This window comes from Phascolarctos cinereus, unplaced genomic scaffold (genome assembly GCF_003287225.1).
Source record: "Phascolarctos cinereus isolate Bilbo 61053 unplaced genomic scaffold, phaCin_HiC Scaffold_4;HRSCAF=312, whole genome shotgun sequence".
Classification (NCBI taxonomy): domain Eukaryota; kingdom Metazoa; phylum Chordata; class Mammalia; order Diprotodontia; family Phascolarctidae; genus Phascolarctos; species Phascolarctos cinereus.
In genome coordinates, this window is record NW_027555847.1 from 708786971 (window position 1) to 708798963 (window position 11993).

Below are 11993 nucleotides of genomic sequence, written 5' to 3' on the forward strand. Positions count from 1 at the left end.
AGAAGGCCATACCTGCGGGAGGTGGAGGCCCCTCTGGGGTGTTCACCACCGGACTCCTTAACCAGGTTTCCTTTGCAGCAGATGACTCTTAATTTGTCCTGGTAGGAAGATGCCAAGTAAATTGCTCCTGATGAAATTGCTGGTCCCAAATAACGAGGATTTGGAATTTCTAAATGAGCACGTGCAGGGGTTCTGAGGAATGAAAGGTTTCTGGTTACAATACGGCATTTTAATTTTACTTAAAATTGTGTGTGTGTGTGTGTGTGTGTGTGTGTGTGTGTGTGTGTGTCCATGTACAAACATGCCGCACCTTGTAGAAGCTGGTTTCACAAAGACCACGAAGAACACTTACCCCAAGGAAGAGCGTGCCTGAATCTCAATCACTTCAAGAGAGTTGAAGTGTGTCACAAACAGATAGGGCTCTCTGTAGGCTGGGTCATCATCACAGAGAAGCAACAATGATAAAGAAGTTGTATTAGTACAGCTTCGAATCCAACTTGGCTGTACTGACTATCATGTTATTTTCTGGCCCCCTTACACAGAGCAGAGCTGGGGAGTAAGGAGGAATGTGGCTTTACCCATTTTCCCTCTTAGGTTTTACTTCTAGATCTAGACCCAACTATTTCTGGAGCACGGGATCAACATGAACGACACTGAAAAGAAGTGGCTAAAACCAAACACAATGAAGACTCCATGGCGCGTGGTTTTTCTCCTGGCATGAGAGGTCCTCAAAGCTAGCAGCATGACCCGGCTCAGCCCTTGGATTGGGCTCTGATGATTCCTGGTGACTCAGGAAGAACAGCCATTTTCATTCACACTGACCCCTCACTATGACTAACAAGACCTATTTCTTGGCCTCCACGGGCCCCACAAATCCAGAGGCTGAGCCAGAGAACGTTCCTCCCAGAATCTACTCCCGGCCACTGCCACCACCACCCTCCACCTACCAAAGGCCAAAGGCAAGCGGCTCCATCTCAGATCATCTGTGCGGCTTCGTCTGCCATAAGAGTCCACAAATACGCCAAATTCTGCAAGGAGTCAACAACCCAGGGTTATTCGTATGCAAGTGAGACTAAGAGGCCGGGGAGATGGGGACCACTTTCATAGATCAAGAAATGCCAAGCCAGAGAATCACCGGACAGTTTCAGCTGGAGCTAACAACAGGTAGATCAAAAAAGCTCTTTGGGAATCGAGCCTCAACCAAGTTATAGAAGTGGCCTTCAGGTGGCAACCTCACAATTACAGATGGGAAAGAGAGGGTTAACAGCCAGCATGAAGCTAAGAAGCTGGGGAGAGGGGTGTCGTGTCTGGAAAGAATTTAGTTCAAACTCCTGGCTGTAAAACCCTCCTGTCCACCTACAGTCAGGAGCCAGAGAAAAAGCCAAAGAGGTTCATGAGCCAAGAGGCAGAGCAGGCCCTGAAAGATGACCAAGCAATTCCTGAATGACCTACCATGGAAACAGAGCAGGTACTCTTCTCTCTGGCTCGCACTGTTCACCTGCACAATGGTGACTGGGAAACTATTGGAGGAAGAGGCAAACACCGCGGGCGCCAAGGAATGGTCGTTCTTATCCAGAAACTCTGTAAAAGGGGGAAGAAAGTCGCTAAGAGCATTACGTCAAAGCAGTCGAAAGCCAGTCTGCAGTCAGAAATGGTCTTCGGTTCTTACAAATGCTGTGACAGTCCAGACCCCAGAAGAGGCCAGTCTTACCCTCTAACGTGTACTGCTTCATTTCAATTTCATAGAATTTGTTTGTCCCGATGATGATACTATAGTTAGTGAAATGGATACAACTACAGGGCTCGGAGGTTTCTATCTCCTGCAGAAGAAGGAAAGCAAAGAAAAACAAGGAGACGTTAACAGAAGGTTAAGGGTAAGCAGCCACTAAAACGAAGCATTCCGTCTTTTTCTCAGTCTCAGACTTAAGCACCTAAAGTCATCCGACAGCTTCCTCAGACCCACAGACAGGTCCGCACACCCACCTCCCAAATGCTTCAGCCTAAGCATGCTTATCCACTACTCTCCCAAACTTGAGACTAGGAAAACAACAATGTGGACAGCAAGGTTGGTTGTCCCTGAAATTCGTGCTTCTGGATCACACAGACAAAGCTTTCATCAGAACACAAAACAAGGCCTTCAACAATCGCTCTTGACTTCAGGCCTGCCCTGACTGCTTTTTTGGCCCAAGCAGAAGCTGATTTCCAAGGCCAAGACAGAGGCCAGCAGGTAGAGCAACACAACACATTTGAAAACGTCACCTCCCTAAGCAACTGGAATTCAGTAGCTCAGGCCACATACCTACTATGTGTAGACACACAGTCAGTCTCTGGCTTCAAGAAAACGGACCAACTAGCAGAAGCTGTTCTCAGGGGTGTGTTCAAATTTGGGAGTTTATTGTAGTCTTGCCTAGGTCCCCTTTGAGATTTCACTGTACAGCCACAATGCTTTTGAAAGGCTAAGTTAACAGCAATGCTCTATGCAGGAGCAAACGTATTCCCCCTCATACGCAGTGATTCTTACAAATGTTCCCATCACTCCACAAGAGTGACTGAATGTGGATGGTTTCAACTGCTTTAATGGATAACAGAGTGGCAAGAAACGGGACACTCTCTAGGGATTTGCACGACAGACACCACGGCCTCGTAAGTCAGGGCCACATCTGAATTGTCTCCATTCTCCCTGGTAGCATATTTCAAAGAGGAGTCACTACTATCTTTTCCAAATGGCTAAAAATAGCAACTACGAAAAGAAATGGAGATCTTCAGCGGCACCACTGAGGCCTGTTCGATTTCAAAAGAAAAAGTGCCCTTCCTTCTTTCTAGAACTACAGCCACCCACAATTGAGGTTCTCTTCTATCTACACCAGCATGACAAGCTCCTGCCCTGAGACAGAAAACGCTAGAGGAGACAACCGTGCCTGCTCTCTCTGCCCTGGAGGCACCTTGAGGAGGTGCCTCTCACTCCGGGATGTGAGACAGTCACTCTGGAAAGCAACAGTGCCGAGTGCCTACTCTCTGACCCGCAAGAGCTGGAGTCATAAATCTCCAGAGGAACCAGCAGGGCGGACAGGACACTGGATCAACACCTGGCCATCCCAGGGGCGTTCAACTTACTTTCCTGATGCAGTACTTGCTGAGGTTTTCATTGTACCGGAGAATGACAACTTTGTTAGGCATGGCGGCACAGATACAGAGTCCATTCTCAATCTGCAGGGCAAAGAGAAAAAGACCCATGAGCTGATACTCAGCACAGTATCAAAACCTGGAAAACACTGGTGAAGGACAATGCCCTCTGCAAAGGAGTGTGAAACAAATCATAATCAGTAGGAACAGAGGGTCAAGGGTAAGCAACCACTAAGATTTATTGGAAAGTAAAAATCCTTTTCTAGGACTTTTATCATCAGTTATTTACTCCAGTTGTTACCTCTATGACTCAAAATGAATCTAGCAAGTACTTTGTTTGCACATCCTATCTGAATATGAAGGCAAAGAGAATGTTTTTGCCCTTCTTTGTGTCTCTAGCATTTCGCATAATGCTTGGGGCAACCCAGAGGTGCAGTGGATAAAGAGCTGGGCCTGGAGTCTACAAGTTTTGTTGTTGTTCAGTCCAACTCTTTGTGACCCCATTTGGGGTTTTCTTGGCAAAGATACTGGAGTAGTTTGCCATTTCCTTCTCCAGGTCATTGTACAAATGAGGAAACTGAGGCACACAGGGTAAAGTGACTTGCCCAGGGTCACACAGCTACTACGTGTCTGAGGCCAGATTTGAACTCAGGAAAGTACATGAGTCTTCCTGACTCCAGGCCCAGCGCTCTAGCCACCATGCCACCTCGCCGTCCGAGTCACGAAGGCCTAAGCCTCAGATCCTTACTAGCTGTGTCATCCTGAGCAAGTCACTTCACCGCTGTCTGCCTCAGTTTCCTCATCTGTAAGACGGGGACAATAACAGCACCTACTTCAAACAGGGCTGATGTGACAATCAAAGGAGACAGTATGTGCACAGTGCTTGGCACAGTACTTGGTACACGGTAAGTGAGACATAAAACTCGTTATTACCATTATCATGTAGTAAGCATTTGCTAAGTGCTTATTCATGGACTGACCGTCTTGATTCAGCCTTGCTGGGCAGATTGTTCAAAACAGCCTTACAAAGAGTTCAGAAGCCTTGGTGGCAGAAATGGCCTAGCTCCCAAAGCTTCCACCGGCCCAGAGGCAGCTGCGACCCTAACAGCCTCCCACCTCGCACCTGACAGTGTACGAGGCTCAAGCTCCAAGGAGCCTCTCCTGCAAACCATCTTGGGCCTACGCCGACCTTTCCCCTTTGTATTTCCTATGCTCACACACGTCTCCTCCAGATGGTTCCTAGGAGAACGACCAAGTGATACGGATTCAGTGGATCCTGATAACTCTAGAGCCTATAAGATAACTCACAACCCCTTACCACACAGAAGGGAAGTGGGAAAGTATAGCTTTCAACCCTCAAGGGCTTGTTAAGAATGGTCAAAGAAGAATGAATAGATCCAGCAATACCACAGCTAAGTCTGTATCCCCAAAAGATCATTTAAAAAGGGAAAAGGCCCTATATGTACAACAATGTTTAGAGTTGCTTTTTGTGGTGACAAAAAATTAGAAAGTGAGGAGATGTCCCTCAATTGGGGAACGGCTAAACAAAGCTGTGGTAAGATGACTGTAATGGAATACTATTGTGCTATAAAAAATGATGAACAGACAGATTTTAGAAAAACCTGGAAAGACTTACATGAACTGATGGAAAGAGTAGAACTAGGAGAATATTGTACACAGTAACAGCAACACTGTGTGATGATCAACTATGAATGACTTAGCTCTTCTCAGCAATACAATGATCCAAGACAATCCCAAAGGACTCATGATAGAAAATGCTTCCATCTCCAGAGAAAGAACTGATGGAGTCTGAATGCAGGTTGAAGCAGACTGTTTCACTTTTTTGATGTTTTTTTTTCCTTTTAGTCTGTTTCTTCTTTCACAACATGGCTAATGTGGAAATATATTCGATGTGATTTGATGTGATTGTACATATCAAATCGCTTACCATCTCAGGGAGGGGGGAGGTGAGGGAGAAGAGAAAAATTTGGAATTCAAAATTAAAAAAAAAATGAATGTAAAAAATTGACTTTACCTGTAACTGGAAAAACCAAAATATTATTTTTAAAAAATTGGAATTAATATAGCTCAAGAGCTTTTGATATGTCAGAGTTCAGACACAGTAGCCAAGTATAGAGCAAAATATTCCGTATTCTATCGGAATCTGCAGGGATAGCAGGGAGCTGGAACTACATGTGGGTCAATAAGCAATCACATGATCCTGACTGTGTCTCCTGGACAAATCACTTGACCTCTTGGTGTCCCAGGCAAAGCTGCAGTTTAGACTGCCGGGGCGAGCTGCAGTGGTAGGAGCAGCTTCATTATCTGGGAGCTCCCTACATCAATGAAATCACCGGTTGGGCACGTATATGACTAGCAGACTACCATATTATCATGCGTTAACTTCTGGTGCTCAGGGATAAGAGGTAAAAGGGTCCAGTGAAAAGAATACTGGATTTGAGTTCAAATATTTGCTACGACATTTACACAGCTTCACATGCATTATCTAATGGGACACCTAGCAGCTTTGTGAACATGGGTAAGGCAGTTCATGTCTTGGGTCCTAGTTGGAAAAATAACATTTACACAACACTGACTTTACAGATCTGCTATGAGGAAAGCAGCCGTTCACATTCAGCCCAGCCGATACCATGTGCATATTCTGCCTCCCTGCACATAGTTTGTGGGCAGCTAGGTGGCACAATGCATAGAACACTGGACCTGGAGTAAGGAAAATTCATTTTCCTGAGTTCGAATCTGGCCTCAGACTAGCTGAGTGACACTGGGCAAGTTACTTAGCCCTGTTTTCCTCAGTTTCCTCATCTGTCAAATGAGCTGGAGAAGGAAATGGCAAACCATTCTAGCATCTTTGCCAAGAAAACCCCAAATGAGGTCACAGAGTCAGACACGACTGAAAAATGACTGAACAATTTATATTTTATGCTTCTGAAGGTCAAGAACCATAGCCTTCTCCATTCAGTCATCCAGAATACAACAATTAAATACCTAGGATGTATAAAATCCTGTATAATCAGTGGAGTAACTGGATAAGTAAAACGTAGTCCCTGTCTTCATGGAATTCACCACATGATAAAGGGAGATATGAGATGTAAATAGATAAACATGCATTAGAATATTCAGTGCAAAATCTAAGTCAAGAAAGTGAATCTGACTTGGGACTGCATTAGGAGAGGGACAGCATCTAGGAACAGGGAAGTAATGATCCTGCTGTTCTCTGCCCTGACCAAACCCTATGGGGAGAGGGAGCTGCTGAAGGGTCAAGCAAGAAGGGCCTTGAATTTGTGCCACATCAGACCAGCAGAAGGGCCCAAGGAGGAGAGCCTTGGAGCAGAGATGACCTGATAGATGTTTGCAAGTACTCAAAAAAGGAATCATGTAGAGGAGGAATCAGGCTCATATGGTTTGGGGCAAATTTAGGCCGAGTGTAAAGAAACCCTTCCTGACAAAGAGCCCCAGGTGGAAAAGGCCACCTTTATGCAAAGGTTTCCCAATACTTATTAGGGGGACAGATTGGAGCCTCATGCTTCCATGTTTCCCGCAGTTCCCAATGGAGCACCACATCCACTCTATCAGGCACACAGATTCTTTTAAAAATGAACATATGGGGAAGAGCATCTTAATAAGCCCATGTGGTCTCCTGCTCCCTCCTGCTGTTAGGTGCCTAAGGATGATTTTCTTTCGGGGTTAGAGCTGCACAAAGCACTTCTGGAAACTCACCAGCACTGGCAGCAGCTTAATCCAGCTGGACCAAGCACGTCCAGCTCTCAACTCAGATGAGAGAACGTAGGGACTCACATGTCGTTCTATGTTCTAGACTAGGCCATAGGTAGGGGCTCTAGTGAGGTGCACCTGCATCTGCCTGGTCATTTCCCATGGGGGCCCGACAAGCTGCAACTGCATGGGGAAGCCTACCTTGCCAGCCGCAAACAGGTGGCAGCCTTTGACAGCTTCAAAGACGCTGGGAGTGATGTCTGGCTGGGCGGGGAGGTGGGACTGTGCGAGGGACTGCTTGACTTTCTTCACATCAACAAGGCACAAGGCCCTCTCTTCTCCTAAAGGGCAGAAAAACAATTCCTCATCAGGATGAAGGCCCACAAAGCCCAGGGACTTTCCTGGGAACACACTGTCTATTCACAAGGAAAAGCTACGTTGGGAGCAATGTGTTAGCTGAATTATTCATCAGCTCCTTCAACAGGTCTGTTAAAGTTTTAAGGCTTTACTGAAAACACCAGGCCTTTTAGGTTACACTACTGGGTTCCTTTGTAGCTGGTTTACAAGAAACTACTTCCCCCACTCTGGAAAAAGAAGGGCCAGGCCAAGAGAGCTCACAGGGACCCCCACAGAAGGCGGGTGGGGGCAGATGTGAGGCGGTCTGTTAAAGTTTTGCTTTGGGGAAGCCTTTAAAGGTTACCCTCTTCCATCGGGGTCTTTACCCAGAGAAGCCAGTCTAGGCTGGGAGAACAGTTGCCAGACCATCAGTTTCCAAATGAAGCTATTTTCTGTGGCCAGAGCCAGGATGCTCCCCACCCAGACCTAGGGAAGGAGTGGAAGTGTGCTACTTCCCTACTAGCACTTTACAGGTCTGTGATGTGCTTTACACAAGTTATCTGATCTGATCCTCAGAACAACATGGAGGTAGAGGTTCTTAGAATCCCCATTTTACAGATGAGGAAACTGAGGCTGGACTTAAATCAGATCTTCCTGATTCCAAGTCCAATATGCAGATGCCGGCTGTGCCACTGAGCCCCTGCAAGGAAAGAAAGTCAGGTGCCATTTCCCTAGCATGAGACCTGCGATCATGAGGAGCTTCTCCAGGTCCTTGATGATGTGAATCTGGAAGACAGCACCCACCCCTGGGATGTGGGTCAGGGCATTCTTCAAGACGTTCAGGGCATAAAGCCCTTCCTCAGTCCCGACCAGCACCACCTGCAAAGTCAGAAAAGGTCCCCAAGAGCAAAGATGAGTCAAGAAATGCATCTCATGCCTGTTTCCCAAACGACAGAAACAATGCAAACCCACAGGAGATGAGTGTCCCTGCTTGGCGACCCCATGGCCACCCCAGATACCTGGTCACTGAAGGGCAGCGTGCAGTTGATGTCCAGGCGGTCCTCCCCTTCCAGCTTCAGCAGGGAGTTCCCAAGCAGCTTCTTTTAGTATGTCAAAGAGAAACAGACGGTGTCAGATTATACAGGAATCGCCTGTCACGCTGCTCGCAGAGGCCTCAGACAGTCGAGGGCCGCTAACAAAGGCTCAGACATCACCCCAGGTTTCCCCTATCGAGCCTGACAGGAGCTCAACAAGCAGACCCTGGGCATTATCACTCCACTGTTGTTGATGGCAATGCCTGTGCACCCAAGTTATCCCTCTGCCTGGACACAGCCCCTAGTGCAGGAGAAGCTGCAAAGAGGTGCCTGCCAAGGGCACACCAAGCGCATGCAGACACAAGGGCTGCTGCAGTATGAGGTGTGGCACCAGAGAGCTGGGCCCATGCAGGGAGAAGTTTCCAGGACAGACTCTCACCAGCCTGTGACACAGATGATGACGCTGTCATCCATTAAACATTCACGCATACGGCACCAGCAAAACAAGCAACTAGCGACTCCCAGAGAAGACAAGCCAACCGGATGCCAGGAGGCTGGTATTTAGGGATTTCCAGCTCCTGGGGGTTTACGCTGTGTTTATGCTAAATGTTGGCTCCTCTTTGTCACAGAGTCCAGAAGCTGGACTGCACAGCTCTCACCAGGCTTTCTCTGTACCACCTACACCTCTAGCATCATCTCAAGCCTGAGATAAGGACGAGTGAGAACAGCATCCCAGACAGGCAGCACCTCTCAACAACCGGGGAGTCCCTCCACAAAGACTCTCAAGTTCTAAACAAAGCAGCAAAGAGCCTTCAGCAGGCTCACACTACTTGTCATAGCCACCCAGAACCCAAAGAACGGAGAAAAGACGGGCTTTCTTTAACAGCCACTGGATGCAACTTACAACAGGCTGAATTCCTAACGGCGAGTCAAAGTGCCAGGACAAGGAGATGCTAAGAGGCATGGGTACAGGGGCAGCTAGGTGGCACAGTGGTTAGAGTACCGGCCCTGGATTCAGGAGGACCTGAGTTCAAATCTGGCCTCAGACACATAACACTAGCTGTGACCCTGGGCAAGTCATTTAACCCCCATTGCCTAACGCCCCCCCCCAAACAAGAGGCATGGGTGCACAGGACACATCGCATGCAATTCCACTAGAACCAGAACCTTCTGGGCACAACTAGGCAGCGCGCCATTGCTCTAACAGGAAGCAGTCCCAAGTGGGGCAAGCAGGGCAGTATCACCACCGTCCTAAGTTACCCATTCAGCCCATTTCAAGGGAAAACCCAGTGTCCTATTTATACTCACAGCATCAGCCTCTGCTTTTTCCCTAGAAACTCTCCCACCTGCAACAACTGACTCTAAGGCAGTGACCCAGCGCTGCTTCTCTGGGAAACTGGGGGCAAGTAAGTAGAGTGTCCTCCCAGGCCAGCAAGTGGTGTGGGGGTGAGACTCCATCTTCATTATGTATGGCACATCTGAGGGGTGGGGGCAGAGAGAATGCACACTGAGCCTACAAGCACCTGTCCTCTGGGCTCCCAGAAACAAGGAGGACAACAGGGCCCGGAATGGGGCAGCCCAGACAGCACAGCCTGAAGCCCTGGGGCTCCTCTGAACACAGCCCAAGACAAGCCCTTCCCCTCCCCTCTCTGCTTACAAAATCCTGCTGCTGCTTCCTCCCCTGCCCCTCCTTCCTTCTCATCTTCCCCTCCCCATGCCTCCCTCCCTCTTTCTCCCTATCCCTTCTCCCCCTCCCTCCTCCTCGCCCCTTCTTCCCTCCTCCTCCTCCCATTCCCCAACCCTCTTTCTCACTCTCCCCATCCCTCCCCCATCCCTCCTCCATCCCTCCTCCCCCTCCTTTTCCCTCACATTTCCTGTCCCTCCTCAGAGATGATACCACACTCACTCTCACCTGTTTTGGCGGTATTTGCAAGTTCAGAGGCTCCCACAGCTCCATGAATGGAGACGTCCCCATCAGGAAGGCACAGCTCAAATTCTTCCACTGGCCTCTGTCCAGCTTGGTGCAAGGAGGAAGAGCAGAAAGAGAAAACAAAAAAGGGAAAGAGAACAAGGGGAGAGACAGGGCCACATGTAAAGAGAGGCGCAGGGGAGGCGAGTGCACGGACAGAGGGGGAGGGGGAAGATAAAGGAGGAGCGGCGTGGGCTCACTTCCCTGGGGGGCAGTGGGAGTCTGAAGGGAGACCAGCTACAGAGGGGAGGATCGCACTGATAGCCCCAATAGAAGAGGGTCTCTTTTCCTCTTATAAACAGAAAGCTACAGCCTGAAGGAAGGCACCACTCATGTGTGGCCAAATGACCGAGGCCCGAGCCTCATGAAGGGAAATCCCTTTCTGCCCGAGTTTACCTTCTCTGGCTTCACTGTCATAGATGAGCACTTTAGTTCCCTCCAGGACAATGTATTTCCTATCCCAGCCTTGTTGTCCTCGTTTGTTATTTCTGGGAAAATAAAAATTAAAAGGATGTTTCAACCTGCAAAAACTCTGGCCTAGGGGAAAGAATCCTAGAAAGGCAGACTCTACTTGAGAATCACAAGAATGGCAGCTGCCCCACATGGGGCCCAACAGCACTGGCCAGGACAGCCTGGAGGAGCTCCCAGCCTCCTGCACCAGCCCCTGTCCAGGCTGAAACCGACTCAGCAGTCTACCTTGGCACCTTCATCCATCCTTCCAGACGTAAATTGGTGCTTGGCTCCTTGAGCGGCAGTCCTGGGGAGTTCATTTTGTCCCGGCAGAAGGCTTCAGTGAAGTGTGTGGCATACTCGGCGGGCAGACCACAGGTAGCTGGCAGGCATGTTGAACACTTGGGGTGGCACATTACTTGGCATTCTACAGAAGAGAGAAAAACCACTTGAAAACAAAGCAGGCCTGCTCAGCTCTTAACCAGTCAGCCCCAGGGCGTCTCTAGGCCACCAGCTTAGCAGCATTTTTCTCATGTGAAGCCCCCTCTCCCAGGGAACCTTGAAAGTGCCTCAGTGGCAATCACACAAGAGAGAAAACAGAAAGCCACACTTCTAGAACCAAGGTTACAAAATACTACTGGACTAACTGCAAACCCTATGTTAAAAGAAAGATGTTGGCTTTGTGGCCCGATTTCAGTCAGAACGAACACATCTCCTGAAGACAAGCCTGCTCTGACAGGAGAGTAAGAAATAAGTGAAAACCCATGGTCCTTGCCAAGACATCTGCACAACGAATAGCAGTCATATGCTAAAGAAATGCCGAAACAGATTTCTCTGACACAAAGGGAGAATAATGTCTTTGTACAACTCCTGCTATCATGAGGAGCTTCTCTAGAGCCCTTGAAAAAGAGAGGAGAGAGAGAAAATAGACTTCTGTTAATTGAAAAGATAAAACTGAATTAAGCAACGTACATTTCCTAAAAATAAAAAATCAGTGCATTGAGCAGAAAATGAAGAGAACCAGCACCAGCTTCCAGGACTTGTTCTTACCGAGACATTTGGATGCCTGACGTCCAAAGTGCACAGTATCCAGACACACTGCACACTTCGTGGCTCTCATGTTCAGTCCCACATTGAATCGGTGGGGGATATTGTGGTGCATTCGCTCTTTCAGACGCCGATTAAACTCTGGGAAAGAGGGGAGAAAAAAACTCAAGTTATGACAGAAGACGTTGCTTAATGACTGTTTTAATACTGTCTGCTCATCTGTATTTAAAACTAAAATTCATTTAGTCATTAAGTTTTAAGCTTCTATTAAGGAGTATCTTGGGCCTCACTTACATGAGGTT

At 48.1% G+C, this 11993-nt stretch overlaps 1 protein-coding gene across 1 annotated transcript in view; it reads right to left on the reverse strand.

Moving 5' to 3' along the window:
• The window catches only part of CIT (citron rho-interacting serine/threonine kinase), a 162675-nt gene that overhangs the window by 6704 nt on the left and 143978 nt on the right, over positions 1-11993 (reverse strand). The window contains 14 exon segments of the mRNA XM_021007994.2: positions 13-192; positions 353-431; positions 948-1028; positions 1453-1581; positions 1712-1820; positions 3115-3207; positions 7057-7196; positions 7935-8070; positions 8211-8291; positions 9534-9703; positions 10138-10242; positions 10591-10682; positions 10891-11071; positions 11695-11832. Of these exon segments, the coding sequence (XP_020863653.1) occupies positions 13-192; positions 353-431; positions 948-1028; positions 1453-1581; positions 1712-1820; positions 3115-3207; positions 7057-7196; positions 7935-8070; positions 8211-8291; positions 9534-9703; positions 10138-10242; positions 10591-10682; positions 10891-11071; positions 11695-11832 (1714 nt within the window).